The 17,705-nt window shown below is 53.7% G+C and overlaps 5 protein-coding genes across 5 annotated transcripts; 3 read left to right on the top strand and 2 right to left on the bottom strand.

Annotated features, from left to right (window-relative positions):
- Positions 1-2,936: 2,936 nt before the first annotated feature.
- Positions 2,937-4,372, top strand: CH63R_04473 (Ebp2p; the record flags this gene model as incomplete). The annotated part of the gene is made up of 3 exons (XM_018299448.1): positions 2,937-3,221; positions 3,285-3,975; positions 4,041-4,372. 3 exons carry the CDS (start codon positions 2,937-2,939, stop codon positions 4,370-4,372), a joined length of 1,308 nt encoding a protein of 435 aa, XP_018160694.1.
- Positions 4,373-5,705: 1,333 nt separating this feature from the next.
- On the bottom strand, positions 5,706-7,577 carry CH63R_04472 (MYND finger; the record flags this gene model as incomplete). Its single annotated transcript, XM_018299447.1, has 1 exon — positions 5,706-7,577. The coding sequence occupies one exon, from the start codon at positions 7,575-7,577 to the stop codon at positions 5,706-5,708; it is 1,872 nt and encodes a 623-aa protein (XP_018160693.1).
- A 4,243-nt stretch (positions 7,578-11,820) lies between these two features.
- On the top strand, positions 11,821-12,551 carry CH63R_04471 (uncharacterized protein; the record flags this gene model as incomplete). Its single annotated transcript, XM_018299446.1, has 3 exons — positions 11,821-11,837; positions 12,004-12,260; positions 12,400-12,551. 3 exons carry the CDS (start codon positions 11,821-11,823, stop codon positions 12,549-12,551), a joined length of 426 nt encoding a protein of 141 aa, XP_018160692.1.
- Positions 12,552-13,631: 1,080 nt separating this feature from the next.
- On the bottom strand, positions 13,632-14,750 carry CH63R_04470 (uncharacterized protein; the record flags this gene model as incomplete). The annotated part of the gene is made up of 1 exon (XM_018299445.1): positions 13,632-14,750. The coding sequence occupies one exon, from the start codon at positions 14,748-14,750 to the stop codon at positions 13,632-13,634; it is 1,119 nt and encodes a 372-aa protein (XP_018160691.1).
- Positions 14,751-15,660: 910 nt separating this feature from the next.
- Positions 15,661-17,284, top strand: CH63R_04469 (cation diffusion facilitator family transporter; the record flags this gene model as incomplete). The annotated part of the gene is made up of 2 exons (XM_018299444.1): positions 15,661-16,089; positions 16,181-17,284. 2 exons carry the CDS (start codon positions 15,661-15,663, stop codon positions 17,282-17,284), a joined length of 1,533 nt encoding a protein of 510 aa, XP_018160690.1.
- Positions 17,285-17,705: the final 421 nt, after the last annotated feature.

Below are 17,705 nucleotides of genomic sequence, written 5' to 3'. Positions count from 1 at the left end.
AGCAAGAGGTGTGTAAGGGTACCATCTCTACATTCCTGTCAGTTCACTAGGGTTAAGAGCAGGCTTTGTCACCTTCGCTTGCCGGTTGATGCCGGCCGGATTGGTAGCGCGGAGTTTGAGGTTGAAATTGATGTAGACAAGAATTGAATCCTAGCCATTCGGACCCATGCTGTGTTTGTTGACCCAGTTCATTGTCTAGACTTCAGACACAGAAGGCAATGCTTGTTGGCAAAAGCTTGAAAACAAGACACGGCATCTAACACTGGGATGTCACTACCATGTCAATCGTATTTTCGCCCCCCTTTTTGCTCTGGATTGACTCTCCTTTCGGAGTCTTGGGAAGACCCTTGAGGCTATTGTCCTCACAATTTTGCCAACATCAGAGGCAGAGGTTAAGTCTCCCTTATAGATTTCCCAAACCAGCACCTGACAACAAACTGACTGTGCCTCCTTGCAGGTAATCTAGGAAACTGGGTTGCTTGGGGGCCCATTGCCCCATTTTGGACAACAGACCTCTTGAGTCGATGAACACGGATTGAAGTCCAACAGCTGAACAATCTGCATCCGATACCTAGTCAAAGAGTCCGCTTCCCCTTCAGAGCCCTTGCCGCCTGCGTCTCCGTGCTGTAACCAAGAGACAGTGGTTCAGATAGTATAGCTGATCTTTTCGTAGAGAATGTCTCCTCCCATCGTCTTTAAACAAGGGCCTTTAAAGCTAACGACTACCAGCATTGGCTGAGAAGGTGTTAAATTCATTGTGCATACAATGCGGTAGAACACAGCTTGCTGTGCACAAGGATGACGTATGGGGCACCTGTGATTCGACCCAGAAAGATAAAAAGGGCCACATGCCCCCCAAAGTCAAGCATCAAGCACCATACTCCGTCTGAAAAGAGAACCTTCCTCTGCAAGCAAAACGTACCAGAAAGCCATCGATCCCAGCCACCAACATGGATTCCGCGCCGAAATGTTGCAAAATCACGACGAAGTCCAAGTCAGGCGCCGAGGAGCCTACCGTCCCATTGCAAACAAATGCCAACCCCGGCTACTTCGGCGGAGCCTCCTCGCATGGTTGTGTGATATTGTAATGCACGAAGAAAGCCGAGGCACGCTCTGGTCGGTTCGCAACCCCTTTACTTAGCGATGATTCGAGTCCAAGAAGTAGTAGATAAATGCGGGAAAAACAACAACGCTGTGTCCTCCACTCTAATGGGTCCGCACATAGCCAATTCCCTTCAGCATGGCCAAATAATCACAATCGACACCATTGACCCAACCCCCCTGTCGAGCAAGAAAGGCAACAGCTCAAAACTCACTACTACATCTCGAAGTTCTGAATGCGAAGAGAAGCAGAGGGGGGAAAAGGTGTTCACCTTCACTAGCGAAGTGTTGGGGGTAGAGAAGGTATACAAGACAGCCTTGCTGGGTCTGTTGGTCTGGGAGAAACGGCCTGAGCAGGTTCACCATGCTGCTTAGCTAGCGAGACATTCACAATAGTAGACTTGCATAAAGCCAACAAACCGAGTTTCGTAACTTTTCCAATCCAATTGTATACCATCCTACAAGACCAATGTAGCAGCAACAAGTTCCTCCTACCTCTACCTAAGTTAGGTAGCTTGTATTCCACTAAGGACGTAGGGCTTGACCTTATCCTCTTACTAGAAAGCCCCTAGTATACCTGTCTTGCTGCACGCGTATTGCAAGATCCCTAGAATGCATACTGTCTCTAGCATACTACTGCTTGCATTTACTATTACAAGTAGAATATCTAGAATTGCCTAGCTATTATAGATAGGGCGGAGGAAGTCTTATAGTATCTCCTAGAAGGGTTAAGTAATACCTACTACACCTATTACATTATTTTTATTAATAGGCTTAAGGATAAACCTAAGAACCTACCTAGGACTACCTATTAGCAGGAGACACTTACCTAGACACACACTCTTCTAATCAAGTAAAGGGATCTAGATGAAAACAGGGCAGAGAGGGCTATTAGCAGCCTGTACGGAAGAGGGTTGCTAGTTAACTAGCAGCTTTACAATTAGGACGAGGACAGCGAAGATAATAAGGACAATGAAGCACCGCCACTCAACTTGGACAACATTACTTTTGAAATACTAGGGAAGTTGGCGTTGATTTCTTCCCAGTACGGGGTAAGATCCCTCTATAAGCATTTCCTTCCCGACGGGGCGTTCAATTTTAAGAGGGAGAAGGCTCGTGAACAAGGAGCAGATAATAGGGTGGACTTGCTGATGTAGACTAGATTGAGATTCTTCTAATGCAGCACTAGCAGCTGAATTCTACAAAACTTGTTAACAAAAATACATACAACACCAGGTATTCGCTGGTCGTCACCGACCCAACTACTGATCCGGCCCTCACTGGCTTATCTATGGGAGAGCGGACGGGATCCCGAGTTTTCCAGTGGGTATGGTCGTATGTGCCAAAGAAGACGATGTGGGATATTATATTCATCCAGACATTGGGGATCGGCACCTCCAACTGCCTGTCCACACCGGTTAGTTCCTCTCTCACAGAGCATTGAGTGAGATCTTAATTTGGCCCTAAGAACAACCCGTAGAATTCTGTCAGTCCTTGGGAACCAGCCTCGTGCAGTGGAAGATGAGAAATCGTCTGTAGATGTTACTAAAAAGTTCGGGGATCGGTAAGTGTCCAATTAAACCGTATCAAACCCCAGTGCGATCCAGACGACCGACCGCCCGGGCCCATCTAAAGACTGACCGCCCACCCTGAGTGGGTCACTCAAGCGGCAGAATTATTTTCAATCGACATTTTTTCCTGGGACGCTCCCCACCTTGCATCAGGCCGTCAAGGAAACGGTCAAGTCTTTGAACCAGCACACTTTTTCGCGACCACCCCAACGCCAGTGTCTTTTTTTTCTGTTCTACTCGAACCACTCAAGATACAGGGAAAACATGGTTACCAAATCCAAGCTCAAGTTGGCATTGGCGGCTGAGAAGGGCATCGACCTCCGTAAAGTCAAGGAACAGAGAAAGATCAAATCGAAGCACCGCGAAACCGCCAAGGAGAAGGAGAAGAAGGCTAAAGCCCAAGGCGCCGATGGAGAAGCCGAAGAAATGGACGACGATGAGGACGATGATGCCTCCGTAATTTCCGTCGAGGGTGAAATCACATTGAACGCCGAGTTCGAGGATGCCGACTCGGATGAAGAGGATGAAGATGAGGAGGAAGATGACAAGGTATGTCTGTCGATTGAAGAAATCACAAAAATGTGACTTCTGACCGACGCCTAACTTCGGCAGCTTGACATCGAAGCATTGGACGACACAGACAGCGACTCCGATTCCGAGGTTGAGATGGAAGAGAAGCTTGAGCGCCCGGCCAAGAAGACCAAGACTACCAAGAAGACGCCGACAGAAGTCGAGGAGAAGGACGACGACTCGGAAGACGAAGAAGAAGACCCCGAGGCGGATGACGTGCCGCTCTCGGACCTCGACGCTGACGAGGGGGATCTTGAGGACGTCGTCCCGCATACCAAGCTCACCATCAATAACAAGACGGCCCTCGTCACCTCGTTGAACCGCATCCGCATCGATACCTCGCCCGCCGTGCGCTTCGCGACGCATCAGTCAGTCATCTCGTCCAAGCCGACGGCTGACGCCGTTCCCGACGTCCAGGACGACCTCCAGCGCGAGCTCGCGCTGCTGTCGCAGTCGCTCGAGGCGGCGCGCAAGGGCCGTTCCCTCCTCATCCAGGAGAAAGTGCCCTTCTCGCGCCCCAACGACTACTTTGCCGAGATGATCAAGGACGACGGCCAGATGCAAAAGGTCAAGGCCAAGCTCATTGACGAAGCCAGCTCCAAAAAGGCCGCCGCCGAGGCGAGGAAGCTCCGCGACCTCAAGAAGTTTGGCAAGCAGGTACAGGTCGCCAAGCTCCAGGAACGCCAAAAGGCCAAAAAGGACACACTGGACAAGATCAAGACGCTCAAGAGGAGTAAGTGACCATGTCTCCCTTTGCATCTCTCCGACAAGCACACTGTTGACTGACTACCCGTTTAGAACGCCAAGAAGGTTCTTCGAACCTTGACACCCACGAGGCTGACCTGTTCGACGTCGGCGTCGACAACGAGATCAAGAGCCATACCAACTCGTCCGGCAAGCGCGACGGAAAACGCGACGGTGGCCGCTCCGGTAGTGGTGTCAACACCAAGCGGGCCAAGAAGAACGACAAGTACGGCTTCGGCGGCAAGAAGCGCCATGCAAAGTCGGGCGATGCTGTTAGCTCAGGCGACCTCAGTGCCTTTAACCCCAAGCGTATGAAGGGCGGCGTGGGCAAGAAGCCCCAGCAGCGGCCCGGCAAGAACAGGAGAAAGTCCATGTCGAATAAATAAGGAACCTATGTTAAACGAACGATTGCCAGTGGCGCGAGAGCGGGTGTGGCAGAGTAGGGAGTCAGGGGCTGAAAAGAGAGAGAGAGAGAGAGGGGGGGGGGGGGGGGGAAAGGACGAAAAAGGGGCAAAAGAGTTGAGGAGCAAATACCCCTCGGGCTGAGTAACTGCCAAACGAAACCAGTCGCTTGCTTTCTGTTGACTGGAGATATCTAATCGAACCTTCACACACTTACCCTCTGGAGTTGTTGCTGTTGTTGTCCAACTGCGTGTTGAATCCTGCACGGTGTCCCGAACGAAACCAAATTCGTCCCAAATCGTGCCTGGATTGATGGCACGTAACAGACTTTTGCGCAAGCGCGCCCGCAGGACGTTGCTGAGTTTTAAGTTTAGCCCCGGCAGCTCTGAATCATTTTTATGTCGCAAGAAAACATGGCACACTACGTCATGAGCGCTTGCCCGGGCGCTTGCCAGTGCTACATCCCCTTTATAGTCGTATAAAGCACTACAAATGGCTCCTGGGCTTTTGGAAAAGTATATAAATAAATTCTGACATTATAGCTGGTAAAACCTCATAACAGTACGTACATCATCCTCCGCTTGCTGCTTGAATACGCGCTCCTCAAGCGTTCTTCTATGCCCTCTCCCTCTGGGGCATGCTATCCGTATCACGGGGGGCTTGCTAAAACAACTATGGCAGTCCCTTCGCTGCCATGAGCCTAGGTAAGCGGGTGGTCCATCCTTAATCCAAAGTTGCCGCCTTATCCATAATTTCCATGCCCGGTGTTGCGTAGTCCGCCAATCTGCTTTTCAAAGACCAGGAAGGCTGTACATCCAAGATATAGGACGAGTCGGAGAAAGAATGTCTTCCGTAGGGCGCCGGCTGTCGGCTTCGAGAGAATGTGCGCTGCGTTGACAAGGTATGACCGAAGTGAGCAGGTATCGACAGACCGAGGCTCACATCTTGTCTTGCTTCGGAGAATGTACATAGTAAAAGGCATCCGTGGTGTCGCGTGCCCGACTTCGACGATTGTCATGTGAAACGTGCGAAGAGAAGAGGGTGGAGAAGAAACTGATGATATATCGTCCTGGGAGAAAGAGAAGTCGTGCCATCACCATAAATAGCAAGCACCCAATGCCGAACCTTGAATATGCTGCTGAAAGACCAGTGGTATCGAGAGAAACGCCATGCATTTCAAAAAAACGCTGTGCTGTGCAATGCAGTGCCACTCTTTGGGGGGGGGGGGGGGGGGGGCGTAGAATCCGTATTATAAACATTACGCCGGAAGGAGGCGTGTTCCAGGTACAATCGAACATGCCAATACACCGTGTTTTCTCATTGGGTTGCGGCGACACACCAGTGTCGGTGAAAAGCCCACGCGCTCTTTTGGCATTCTTTGCTGCAATACTTTGTGCGGCGGCAACGGCGGCATTTGGCAAATTGTCGGGTGAACTCTTCCCATTTGCCGCACTGATAGTAGGCGCATTGTCGGATACCTCCACGGGTATCGTCTTTTCGGCACAAGTTTCTCATGACGACGCCAGCCCAGTACTGCATATCCGTACTGTGGTGTCGGACTGTGAACTTTTCCACGAGAGGGAATATGTTGAAGTCGTCGGGAAGCAAGTACTCGTCCTCCAGTTCTTCTTCTTCAACATCTGTGGCGGCGTTCTCACCGTCCAAAAAATTAAGTTCCTTGCCGATTTTGAGCCGGGGAACGAGGTGACTCTTCTGAAAGTAAGACCGCAGGCCGCAGTACTTGGAGACGTACGCAAGCAACTGGAGAGACATCAAAACGTCCTCTTCACGAGGCATAGCAGCAAGCATCTGGGCGTTGGGAACAAACTGCCGATCGAGCAGATATCGGGGAACGCTGGCGTTGGGGATGGCTGGCTGAGGTGGAGTAACCATAGCGGGACGGTTTGGCGAAAGACCGATGGGCGGCACAGGAGCGGGAGTCGTGGCGGCATTGTTGCTCGTCTCAACGGGGCCGCGGTGCGTTATGTTGAAGGTTCCGGTATCCTGAGTCTCTGACACGGTAGGAGTATTCAGATCCATAGTCGTGGAGCCAGCAAGCATGCTATCCCCTTCCTCCATGGTAATATCTTGAATGTTGACAGCGGCCTCATTACCAGTTCCCGACATCTCCGCATCCGGAGATTCGTCAGAGGGCGCATCGTCGCCAACCAAATCGTCCGAGTCGACGGTGGAGTTCTGGTGTCGGATGGAAGGACGGCGCCGGGATCGGCTAGTTGGTGCGAGCCCAGAGGTGGGTCGAACGGTGGGAGAACGCATCTGGGGCGGCGGCAAGGGGGTTGTGGGTGAGGACGGCTGCGAGGTCAAGTTCGCGTTGCCAAAATTTATCATTGACGCAAGGCGATCAACATCGCGGACAGGCCGAACGAAGCCCTCCATGGTTTCCGCAGCAGGCACAGCCGGTGCAAGCGGTTGGACCGTCTGACGAGGTGGAGATGGCACAGCATGACGGGCCTCGGTAGCACGGTAATGGTGGTGGTGATGATGGTGATGTCGGTGAGCTGGGAGGGCAGGTCGCTCAGTCGAGGACGCGGACGGGTACTGGGGTGGCGTGGGTGTGAACTCAGTAGTCTGCTGGTCGACTGCAGAGCTGGACGACGAGGACCCGGCATAGGTTGCGGAAACGTCGATGGATGGAGGGGGTGCCTGGCGGCGAGAGGCTCTCTGGTCGACCTCAACACGGCTGGATCTGTTGGTGAAGGAAGGAGCCTTGTGAACACTGCGGTGCTCGTGGCTCCTGTGACGGTGGTGATGATCCTTGCTCTTATCGTCGGATTTATCTCTGCACTTCTCCGTGACCTTTATGTAGTTGTCGAGAATGGTAGCGATGACGGGGACCATGTCAGCCTCGACGACGCGGGTGCGAACATTTTCGGTGCCCCTAACACCAATGTTGACGACGCACTGGAAGGCCAAGTTCCACTTCCACATATCCATCATGTCCTTGCTGCGGCCGCGTTTCAGAATGCACACCAAGCGCTCGATGCCGCCATCGACGGTAAGGATGTCACGGATGCGAGCGGATGAGGTGGTGAGGTAGGCGAGATGGTTGAGAGAGTTAATGAGAGGAAGAGTGGATGTACAGTCGAGAGCTCGTCGATCGTAAAGGGCGGTCGTAATGCCGACCGACGCCTTGTTGACGTTGGGGATGCTGAAGTTGACTTCTCTCATCTTGGAAGGCGATCAACGTGAGGTTCGGTCTAGTTCTGGTTCGAGTCGAATGGGGCCAGGCAGTGCAGCCGAGGGAAGGTACGAGAGTAATGAATCCCTTCCAGCTTGTGTGGCCCCTTTGACGGGGTTGACGGGTGTGCTTGTTGTATCGGTCTCGATGAAATCGAGAGATGCACGACAATGTGCCAGAGAGGAGAAAGAGGGAAGTGAGAGTTGGCCTTGGGTTGAGTTGGCTCGAGTGTAGCGATAATAGGTTGTGTGTGAATGTGTGTGTATGTGTGTGTTTGAGAGATGGGTTGGCTTGGATCGGATCGTGTGTGAGCGAACTCGTCTTGATTCGATACTAGTTTCGTACAGCACGAGGGGTTGGTTGCGTAGCCGAGGACGTTGTGAAGCACTGTGATTTTCTTTCGTTGCGGTCGTGAGAGGAAACGAAACGCTCTTGTCGGGTTGATGGAGAAAGTGGAAGCGAGAGGAGATGGCTGTAGGTGTTGTGTAGGAAGAAAAAGTGCAGAAGGGGGTGATGAAGGGTGTGTGGATGGAGGAGTAGACACTAAGGTAGAAAGACGGTCGAGGGCGGCGGGTGATTTGATGGTATGGTCTTGTACTCTTTAGTGTTTCAGGACCGACACCCGGAAGCGTGACTCGGAGGAGTGCGGTGAACTGGCCCAGTGGGCAGCGAGCGCCAAGGTCTGATCCGAGAGACAACTGGAAGACAAGGCGGCCGAAATGTACGCAAGCGAATGCTGGCATGCAATGACAGCGTCAAGACGAGTGCAGACGGACGCTTGACGCACAGATTAGAAGACAATCAGGATAGACGAGCGAGAAAGAGAGAGGAGAAAAATGGCGAGGAGGTTGGGAAGGGGGGAAAGAGGAGGAGAGGCAGAAGCAGACGATGAAGATGGATGCACCAGGTCTGCACGTACTACTGTGCGCACGCGAGAATTTGTGCAGTGGTCGCCGCCAGCGGTGCAGCCCGGTTGACCTACCTGCCTAGGGGGGCGGGTGTTGGGTACCTACCTACCTGGGTAAGGTACCTAGGTAGGTAGGCAAACATCACAGGGCTTGGGCACAACCCACACAGGACAGTACAGCGCATCTGGATGCGCAGGCTGTTGAGAGGAAGTAACGGAAGGATTGGTGCATCACAGCGGGCTGGATCACTACCTCTTGGGGGCCTTCGAAGGGCCGCTACGCCTCGTAGTAGCCAGGATCCAGAGGCCATCACCGGCGGTAGGCCAATCTTGCTTTCCTCTTATCACCCCCCCCCCTTGGGTAGACCGGTGTGAAAGACGAATGATGGACAGTAAATCTTGCTGAAGCGAACCGCGACTGCTGCTTAGGACTGGGCCCGACGAAGACAGCCCAATCGTCGTTAGATAAATTTCATTCTTTGTATTTGCCCGTCATGTCATTCTTCTCTTTTCCACTGTTATTGCCCAAAAATTTCTCCATGTCCTATACCGCTGCAGCTTACCTACTGACATACCTACCTGTTTACGGTCGATAATGCATTTACATGTTGGTCATTTCGTCTCGGTCCTGTCGGGCAAAGCCCGATCATGTCAACAAGTTGACGCGGCATCACCTTACATCACAGCAAGAACAGAGCAGGAGATGCATTTACCAGTTGTGTCGCCGGAGTATGGCCCAAAATTCAACCTCCGAAAATCGCTGGAATCTTGGAATCTTCCTCTCGAATCCCTGAAGCATGCACTACTTCGCTCCAGAGGTATTTGCGGTGGAAGCAAGCGTTCAATGGTGGCCATATCTTGCAAGCGAAAGGCATTAGGGGAAGCCACCAGGTACCGACCACGCCGCTCCGCCAGCCCTCAATTTCACACCCGCTACTCGGCCGCATTCGGCCCTGTCTTGCATTCTCGTTTTGGACTCTTGGCCTTTCCCGCCGGGACACACACTACAGCGATGGAGAAAGCGCGCTTTACTCCAGAATCGCATGTTCCGTCACAGTTAGCTGTGGTTCCCTTTTCCACTCCTCCTACAACCCTTCACCGTCTTTTGACCCTCTCTTTTCCAGGTGCCTGGGACACGCCGCCGCCGCCGCCACTGCGGCGCCCCCCCTTCTTCAGGCACCTTGCCTTTGCCCGCTTTATTTGCACACATTCTCTTTGTCCCCTTGAAACGACTCGGGATCCCTTGTTAATGTCACCTTTGAGAATCACGACTCCAATGTCAACAAGCCATTTGCGGCGGCTTCTAGCGCCCATCATCGTCCATGCCGTGTCCTGTCCTCTGATGTCGTCGCTTCGGGACAAATGCTGCGCTCTCGACAAGTTGGACATTCCAGGGAGGTAGGCACCTGTTCCTCCAGATACGCGTGGTGTTTGTCTGTATTCGTACCAAGTCTCCACCGAAGCGGCGACGGATGGATCGCACAGAATTTCTGCCTGCGTAGCTTCGCGAGCTGTCTGTGCCAATTGCGACGCATTGCAAGGATTTTTGCCCGCATTGAGAGGCTGGGCAGAGGAAAGATCAAGACACGGCCACACCAGCGCAATCCAAAACAGCTGATGGGATTCATGGAACACTCATGGAGGATCCAGAAGCATAGGGAACCAAGTGGCCAACCCAGCAAGATGCGATATTGGCGGCTGGCCTTGGGAAAAGCGAGCTTGCACGCAACTGCATGAATTACAGTGTATTGCGTGTGTCGTCGAGAGATCCCGTGCCCTTGCTGAGACCAAGTTGGCCCGTCGCTATTACTATGTAGAAGGCTTGTGGCACCTCAAGGCAGGGCAGGCCAATAACGCTTGCGATCAACGAGGTTACCCACCCAGCAGGCAGCCTTGCCTACGTCAGGTTACCTCTTGCTGATGCTGGGTAAAGACACGGCGTCCCACCAAGGTATTGACACGTTCGACCTACCTAGGTTCGTTGTGCAACACGGTGGTATGACTGCAATTTGCGCCTCATTGGCGGGATGCAAGGATATTCCCGTCTTCAAAACCTCAGACGGGACTCTCACCCTATCACTCTATTCCTTCTTCCCTTCTTCCTTTCCCTCGCCTTCTTCCCCCAGATCGTATGTTTGCCATTATCTGCTTTGGAAAGGGACCATCAGTCGAACAATGTCATCTGCATATCTTCATCCCTTACGTCGGCAGTTGCTCCCTCTTTCCCCCCGTGGCCGTGGGCGTTTGCAGAGTCGAACTGGAATGCTCCAGTGGAAGCCGGTTAAATTGGGGCGCCGATGTCTTTCTTTAGCAATCGTCAGCAACCGGCGCTTGTCCCAGATCCAACGGCCTTGTTTGCGCATTCCTCGAGGCGCCGTCTTCGTAATGGGCCGCCAGCTGTGTCTGTCTAGGTACGGGGCCTCGCTGCATGCTGCCACTGACAATGTCGTGGATCTGTGAGGATTCTGTGTGAGTGTCGGACCTCACCACACGGACACCTGCATACCATGTATCAATCTTCTCCATCTTCACCTCACATTTGCGCACAGGCACTCAGGCAGGGACAACCACAGGACCCACTCAGCTTAATTCCATCTTTCAATTTCCTATCCGGGTACGTATCGCTTCACCGAAAAGACTGTACCTTACAGAGTACCTACCCAGATATCTATCCTGTTGTCGATTGTTCATCAACCTCCTACAGACAACGTCATCGAAGCATCTTCTGTTGCGGGAAGAATAAGAAGAAGAAAATAGACCAAAAGGCAATACCATGGGCTTCAACTGTTCGATCATGTTCTCCACATCAGCCGTCTTGGTCACCTTTGATCACATCAGCCCTGGTCCCTTTGGCGGAACCTCTCCGAGCCATCTGCCAAGATTGGCTGGTCTCCCGGAACTAAAGAGATGCATTGAACGTACGGATACAATGCAAGCGCAGCGCAACCGCCCGGTTAGCATGTGTATTGCAAGTCCGGTCGTACCGTACGTATGTGGACAACATCAATTCCTTTCGACCTTGGGTTGCTCGCAGCCCGCCCTCCCGCCCGCTGGCCTGCCCCCTCGACCCATGCAATCGAAGCATGTTAGGCGCTCTGCCGCTGCCGCTGCCGCTGGGTCCATGCATACTGAGCCCTTTGTCCTGTTCTCTTTCTTCTTTGTTTTTGTCTCTCCTCGTAGGCTCCTCCTACAAATGCCCGGGCGGCTAACGAGTCTACTGGGAGAAGCCTCAAACGCGACGAGGCGTTGTTTTGATCGAACCAACGCTTGCCGCCAAATCCAGTCAACCAACACACGTACCTACTACCCTGTTCGATTCGCGCAAGATGCGCAAGTCATCCAGGTATACAAATGGCGCACGTTGCGAAGACGCTTGCCAATAAATGTGAGGTGACTGGCAATGGGGGCTGGGGCTCTGCTGATTGGCCGTGCGGGCCCTGTCCACTTTCTCCCTTTTCCTTGCCGCCTCTGCCATCTCAATTTTCACAAGCGCTTAAAACGACATGCAGAGCCCGTTCGCCCCCTCCCACTTGGCCCTTCTGGCCTCCACTCAGTGGGCCTGGATCGGGTGTGCCGCCACCGTCGCCAAGATCCCATTCGCACCTCTCCAAATTTCTCAAGGGTCCGAGGGCCATGTCCGCTTCCCTTCTCCTGGACCATCTTCCGGCTGCAGTTCCCGTGACTTCTCACGGAGTCAACCTCTTTTCTGTCCCCTCAGCTTTGGCCATCCAGGTGCATCGTGATACGTCTGACACTGGCGTACTAAGTATGTGGAGCCCCATCTCGCGGCCAGTCGTGGTGTGCCAACGTGCCAGCGCACTAGACCACTTGGTTGAGACCAGCTACTACTGTATCACTGTACTAGCTACTGTGCATCATATCATGCACGCGGTCCGCTTACTTAGATGCTCCACATGCCGGCCGTCAAGCTCTAGCCGAGAATGTCTTCTTGTCGACCCAGCCTGGCCCCGAGAACATGCTGCGGTCACTGGTCGGCGGCTGCTGTGCCACCAACAAGGTTGTTTCAGATGGCATGTCTCAAGATGGACTTATCTAGCCTCCGTACTTGTGTTCTCTTACGTCTTCGGCCTCTCGAAGGTGCTCTCTCTCGTTCCATGCGTTCGCCCGAGTTGAACGCGGACTGCGTATAATCGACTGGGCAACACGCTTCCACACGTGCGCTGTCGGCCCAACCCTGGAAAGTCAGTGAGCTCCGAGCTAGCTGTAGGTGGTGGCTCCAACTCAATCCAGCCTCAAGATGCTCTTGGGGGTCCGTGTTGATGCATATGTCATAAGAGATCACGACACCAGCCTAGCTCTTTCTACGTGTACCGGGGGCTGTTCAACCCATCACTACATTTTGCGTGCCCAAGCAGCATCACAGTCAATTATCAATTATCTCGAGGGAAAGGGGGGGGATAGGGGTTCTAATCAACCACATTCCCGCCGAGATCATTTGCGAACGATGCGGCCTGTGGGCCCGTCTTTCTTTGCGCAACACGACCCAGCCCGACCCCCTTGATGATTACGCGCAGGCGATGGATCCCACCCTCATGGTCTTCCAAGCACAACCGTGGACGTGTCGATGATCGTCCCCCGCCGTCTGAGCACAGTCCTGTCTGCCTAGTGTCATCGGAGCGGGAACAGCGTCAAGGTCTCATGACCATCACGGTGGAATCTCGACCCTCAGGTTGTCACCTGGCGGTCCATTGTTGGTACCGGGGCCTTGTAGGCCTGTCTTTAGATCACTGGAGCAGGATCTCAAGAGTTGGATGATGTCTACGCTAACAACTACCGCACTTGGGCACGACGATGGCTGATAGCCCACTTAGGGCGTTGAAGCCTCTGTTGTTGAACTCCCGTGACGCTAGCTTTTCCCACAAGCCCGGTAAGCACAAGTGAGAAGAGGTGGGGGTTTCCCCCCAGAGAAAATAAGAGCCAAGCACGCTCGCTTGCTTTGAAGCTCCTTTATCCCATATGTCAAACGCCCAAACACTCAATCATAGCCGCGTCGGTCGTTGGGCCAAGTCTGACCGTTTCAGACATGACGAATTGCGCCCCCACCCTCCTAAAGAAATAAAATAGTATATAAGAGCATCAAGAGAACACCCAAACGAATTGTGAAAATAACAATTCCTCACTCCCCACTGATCTTAGCATGGCGGAAGTACTTCATGCCCACCCATGCCACGATAACCCACACCCAGGCCATGATACAGGTGAGGATGATGAGAGCCGGGTAGTACCCCACGATGGGCAGCGTCGGATCGTCCTCAAGCTCCGGGGGGGCGTACGGCGTCGTCCCGACGTCCCATGCCCAGCTCCAAATTCCCAGAACCGAGCCCATACCCACGACGAAGACGATCCACGTTACGATCAGAACGACCCAGCCCCACCACTCCGTTTCCGAGTAGTCCCATTCAGCGTCATTAGGCGGTAACGGGGTCGTAGAGAGCCCGCTGTACGAGAGCGGTGACTTGGCTTGCAGCAGAGACCGCCGCCTTGAGCGGTTCCCGAAGTATGAATCAGACCCCGACGACAGAGATAAGTCTGGACGCAACGGTGATGGGATGTGGTTTGGTATGTGCAATACGTCGTCTTCGTCTGTCGTGGAGGTGTAGGATATCGTGGGGCTTGTGATGACCGATTCTGTATCGGTAGGTTGCGGCAGACTCGTCGACGTTGGTAGAGAGGATTCCGCGACGCTCGATCTGCTAGCATACCCCTCCATCGAAGGCCGCGGTGTCAGGTCCGAGATGTTAAGCCCGAGCGGGTCATGCTCGGGAGTCGTGTGCGATCGGGCGAAGGCGCCATCCATAACGCGGGAGACGGTGTGTGATGTGTCAATGGTGAGCTGCCTCGCTTCTTTGCGCTCCCTTTGCGCGCCCCTCCCCAGCAAGGCCACCTTTCTAAGAGAGCCCTTTCTCCGTCGCGATTTTTGCTGCTGTTGCTGCTGCTGCTGCGTAATGGTCGACATCGATGTCGGCGGGGAGCGCGATGCGTCTTCGATGGCCTCGTGAGGTTGCTGCTGCTTCCCATCTGAGTGGGAGCGCATGAAGGGAAGCTTGGAGAGGAAATTTGCGCCGGACGAGGTGCGTCGGTGGGGAAACGGTGGTGGTAGTGGTTGCTGGCGATGGTAGACGAGATGGTGCTCGTGCTGCGAGGCTGATTTCGGCGAGGCTGCGTTCGTCATATTCATTAAACCTTCGGCGGCACCGTCGCCGCCGTCAACCGCGGCGGTGGTGGTGTGGTCCATTGCGTTGTTAATGTGCGAACTGCGATAATCCCTTATCGCAGCGGCTTGGTCCCGTCGGAGGGTGGATCAAGACGGTAGGGATGGGTAGGGGAGGAGCCTTCAGTTCGGGTCAGAGACTTGGGACCGTGTTCGAGATGATGGCTGGGTTGGGCGTTTCTTCCCATTCGCCGCACTGGACGATCCCACCGTGTAGGGAAAAAGTGTCAAGATACAGGAAGGTAGTAACACCCTGGGCTAGGACCTTGTTGAATTAATCGGTAAAGAGATGCAGCTTAGGTACCTATGTTTAGGCGACGTAGTTCAACACTGAGAGGACTAACTGCAAAGAGGTAAAAGATGTTGGACCCTGCATTGTGACGTGAGCCGCCCAATGGGTGATGAAAGTCAATGTCGCTTCCGCTACGGGGCGGTCGCTGCGGAAAGTGGGTGTTGGCGTGCCCCTGAGATCTGAGATGTACACAAACCTCTGTTTTATGGCTACACAAGGCATGCATTCGGTATAGGAGCATATCTCTGAGCGTCACATGCAACTAAGCAAGACTCAATTTGTGGGGGAGGAAGGAACCTGGAGACATGTCTCCGTCCCTTCTTTGGTTGGAACCTACGGATACTCCAGATTGAAATCCTAACCTAACCTTCCCGTCCTGGAGGCGCTTGTCGATCGTTGATTGCACCTATCGTCTCATATTATTCTTGTGTTCTTTTTGTCTTCGTAAGCAGACTCAGAGCAGCCAATTCCCTGGGCATCGCCTCTGGCGGCCTCGCGCGCGCGCACACACACACATAAAATGAATGCCGGCTATTGTCGGGGATATCACCGCCGTTGATCTTGTCGCAGACACCGTTCCTTCTCTCACATTTCTTCCCTGTGAATGCCACAGGTTGCTGGGAAGAAGTAAAAAGAGGTTCCATGGATTCCAGCCCTGCTGCACCAGGCCTATCTTCTCCCTCCACCCCTCCGAGCCTAAGACGACCTGCTGCAACCCCCACCCCACCGAGCCCCCAAAGCGGTTACGGCAAAGGCGATAACGCATCGACAACCCATGTCGTCGGTCCCCCTCCTCTGCTCGCCTTCCCATCTATAAGCATCGACGACGACGACGACAAAGACGAGGACCACGGCAACGACTGTAGCACCTCCTACCCCCCTCGCGTAGCATCGATACCTTCAGGCAGCCCTGGACTTCTCGCTCCTGCCAACCTGAAGCTTGGCTTGCTTCGACCAGACACAGCGACACCAGCCATGGCCGAAGATGACCCTCCCTCAGCTGGGGGCTCGACCGTCCCGGGCCCGTTCAACTTCCAGACGCAGGTCATCTCAACCTCGCCTGTAAAGTCGGTACGTCTGGAGACAACGTCGTGGATTGATGATGCGCGCTTCCTCAGTCTCCACCACCCGGCAATTGACCGCTAACAATGGCGCCTCGCAGAACATAGGTCAGCGTCGTGGCCACCGCTACAAGCACAGTTCCATTTCGACCCAGCACCAGATCTTCCAGGAGCCCCCTCAACGACCGCCGCCCGTCCTCCCCGCCTCCCTCCCTGTGCCCACGGTTCGAGAAGCATGGAAAAGCATGTCCCGCGACCAGCGCGTCAGGCTTTACTGGAGCCTGTGTCACTTGGCCGTCGCGTCGTGGCTCTTCTTCATCTCGGAGGGCTCCCTCGCCATGATGGCGTTGTCCCACCTCGTCTTTTTCGATGCTGGTAGTGCCGCCGTCTGTGTCGCTGTCGATGTTCTTGGCAATTTCGAAGTCTGGCGCCGCAGCAGTGTCCGGCATCCCTTTGGCCTCGAGAGAGCCGAGGTTCTCGCTGGGTTTGCCATGTCCATCTTCCTCCTCTTCGGCGGTTTCGATCTCGTGTCACATAATCTCAAGCACTGGTTGGAGACCAAGGGTGGACATGAGCCGCATCATGAACATGCCCACGAACGCGTTTCGGCGGGCGAGGTGGACTGGGCTGCCTTTGCCGCCATCACCAGCACAGCCATCTCGGCATACGGCCTCAAGAACCACGCGCGTATCGCTAGAATCATGCGTGTATCATGGTTGGCCAAGCTGCCCACCCACTTCTCCAACATTTTTCACTTCTTGACCGTTTTCTTTTCGAGTCTACTGCTCCTACTGCCGCTTCTCTCCATCAAGAGCTATATCTGGCTCGATCGTACGCTCTGCGCAGCGATCGCTGCTTCCATGTTTCTCTTTGGCGCCAAACTGGCCATGGCTCAGGCTATGATGTTGCTCATGTCGTACGGCGGCATTGGAGGCAATGAAGGCGTGTCTTCTGTGATGCGGGATATCGAGGCCGAGCCGGGCGTCGCACGAATTGAGGATGCGCAGTTCTGGCAGGTGCACTACGGCCTGTGCATGGCCAATCTCAAAATCTGCGTAGCCAAAGGTTGTGATGAGGGGGCTATCAGCAAGTTGCGAAGCCGGATATGTACCCTGATCCAGAACAGACTCGGTGAGGGCTATGGTCGTGGTACGAGCCTCAGATGGGAGGTCACCTTACAAACGAGCGTCGATGCGACTTTCTAAATGGGGATTGAGCATGGACGAAGATCGGCAGCGTTTCTGGATCAGTCGGCCTGTGGGCATTAAAGGCATTGTCTGGCTACCTAGTTACGAATGAGATTGGGGTTCCAAAAAAAAGAGAGACGAGGAGCGACGAAAGTCTATTTTCTACCCAAGAGGTTGAGTCGAGGAGGGTATCCTTCTTTCTTATACACCACTTGTACAAAAAGAAAGAAACAGGAGACAAACTTGTTTGTAGAACGAGGCCTGCTCAGTGCCTTCCAGACAACGGGGACCAAACATGGTCAATAACCGGAATGTCTATCTTTCAACACCGTAACTCCTTTTACACCCATATCATAACGCGTTACATGTCTCCAAGGCAGAGATGGAGAGTGGAGGGGGAAGGCACCCTGGAAGACTTCCACAGTATCGAATACCGCCA

Source organism: Colletotrichum higginsianum, chromosome 3 (genome assembly GCF_001672515.1).
Source record: "Colletotrichum higginsianum IMI 349063 chromosome 3, whole genome shotgun sequence".
NCBI classification, from domain to species: Eukaryota; Fungi; Ascomycota; class Sordariomycetes; order Glomerellales; family Glomerellaceae; genus Colletotrichum; species Colletotrichum higginsianum.
This window is presented reverse-complemented; position numbering and strand designations above follow the sequence as displayed.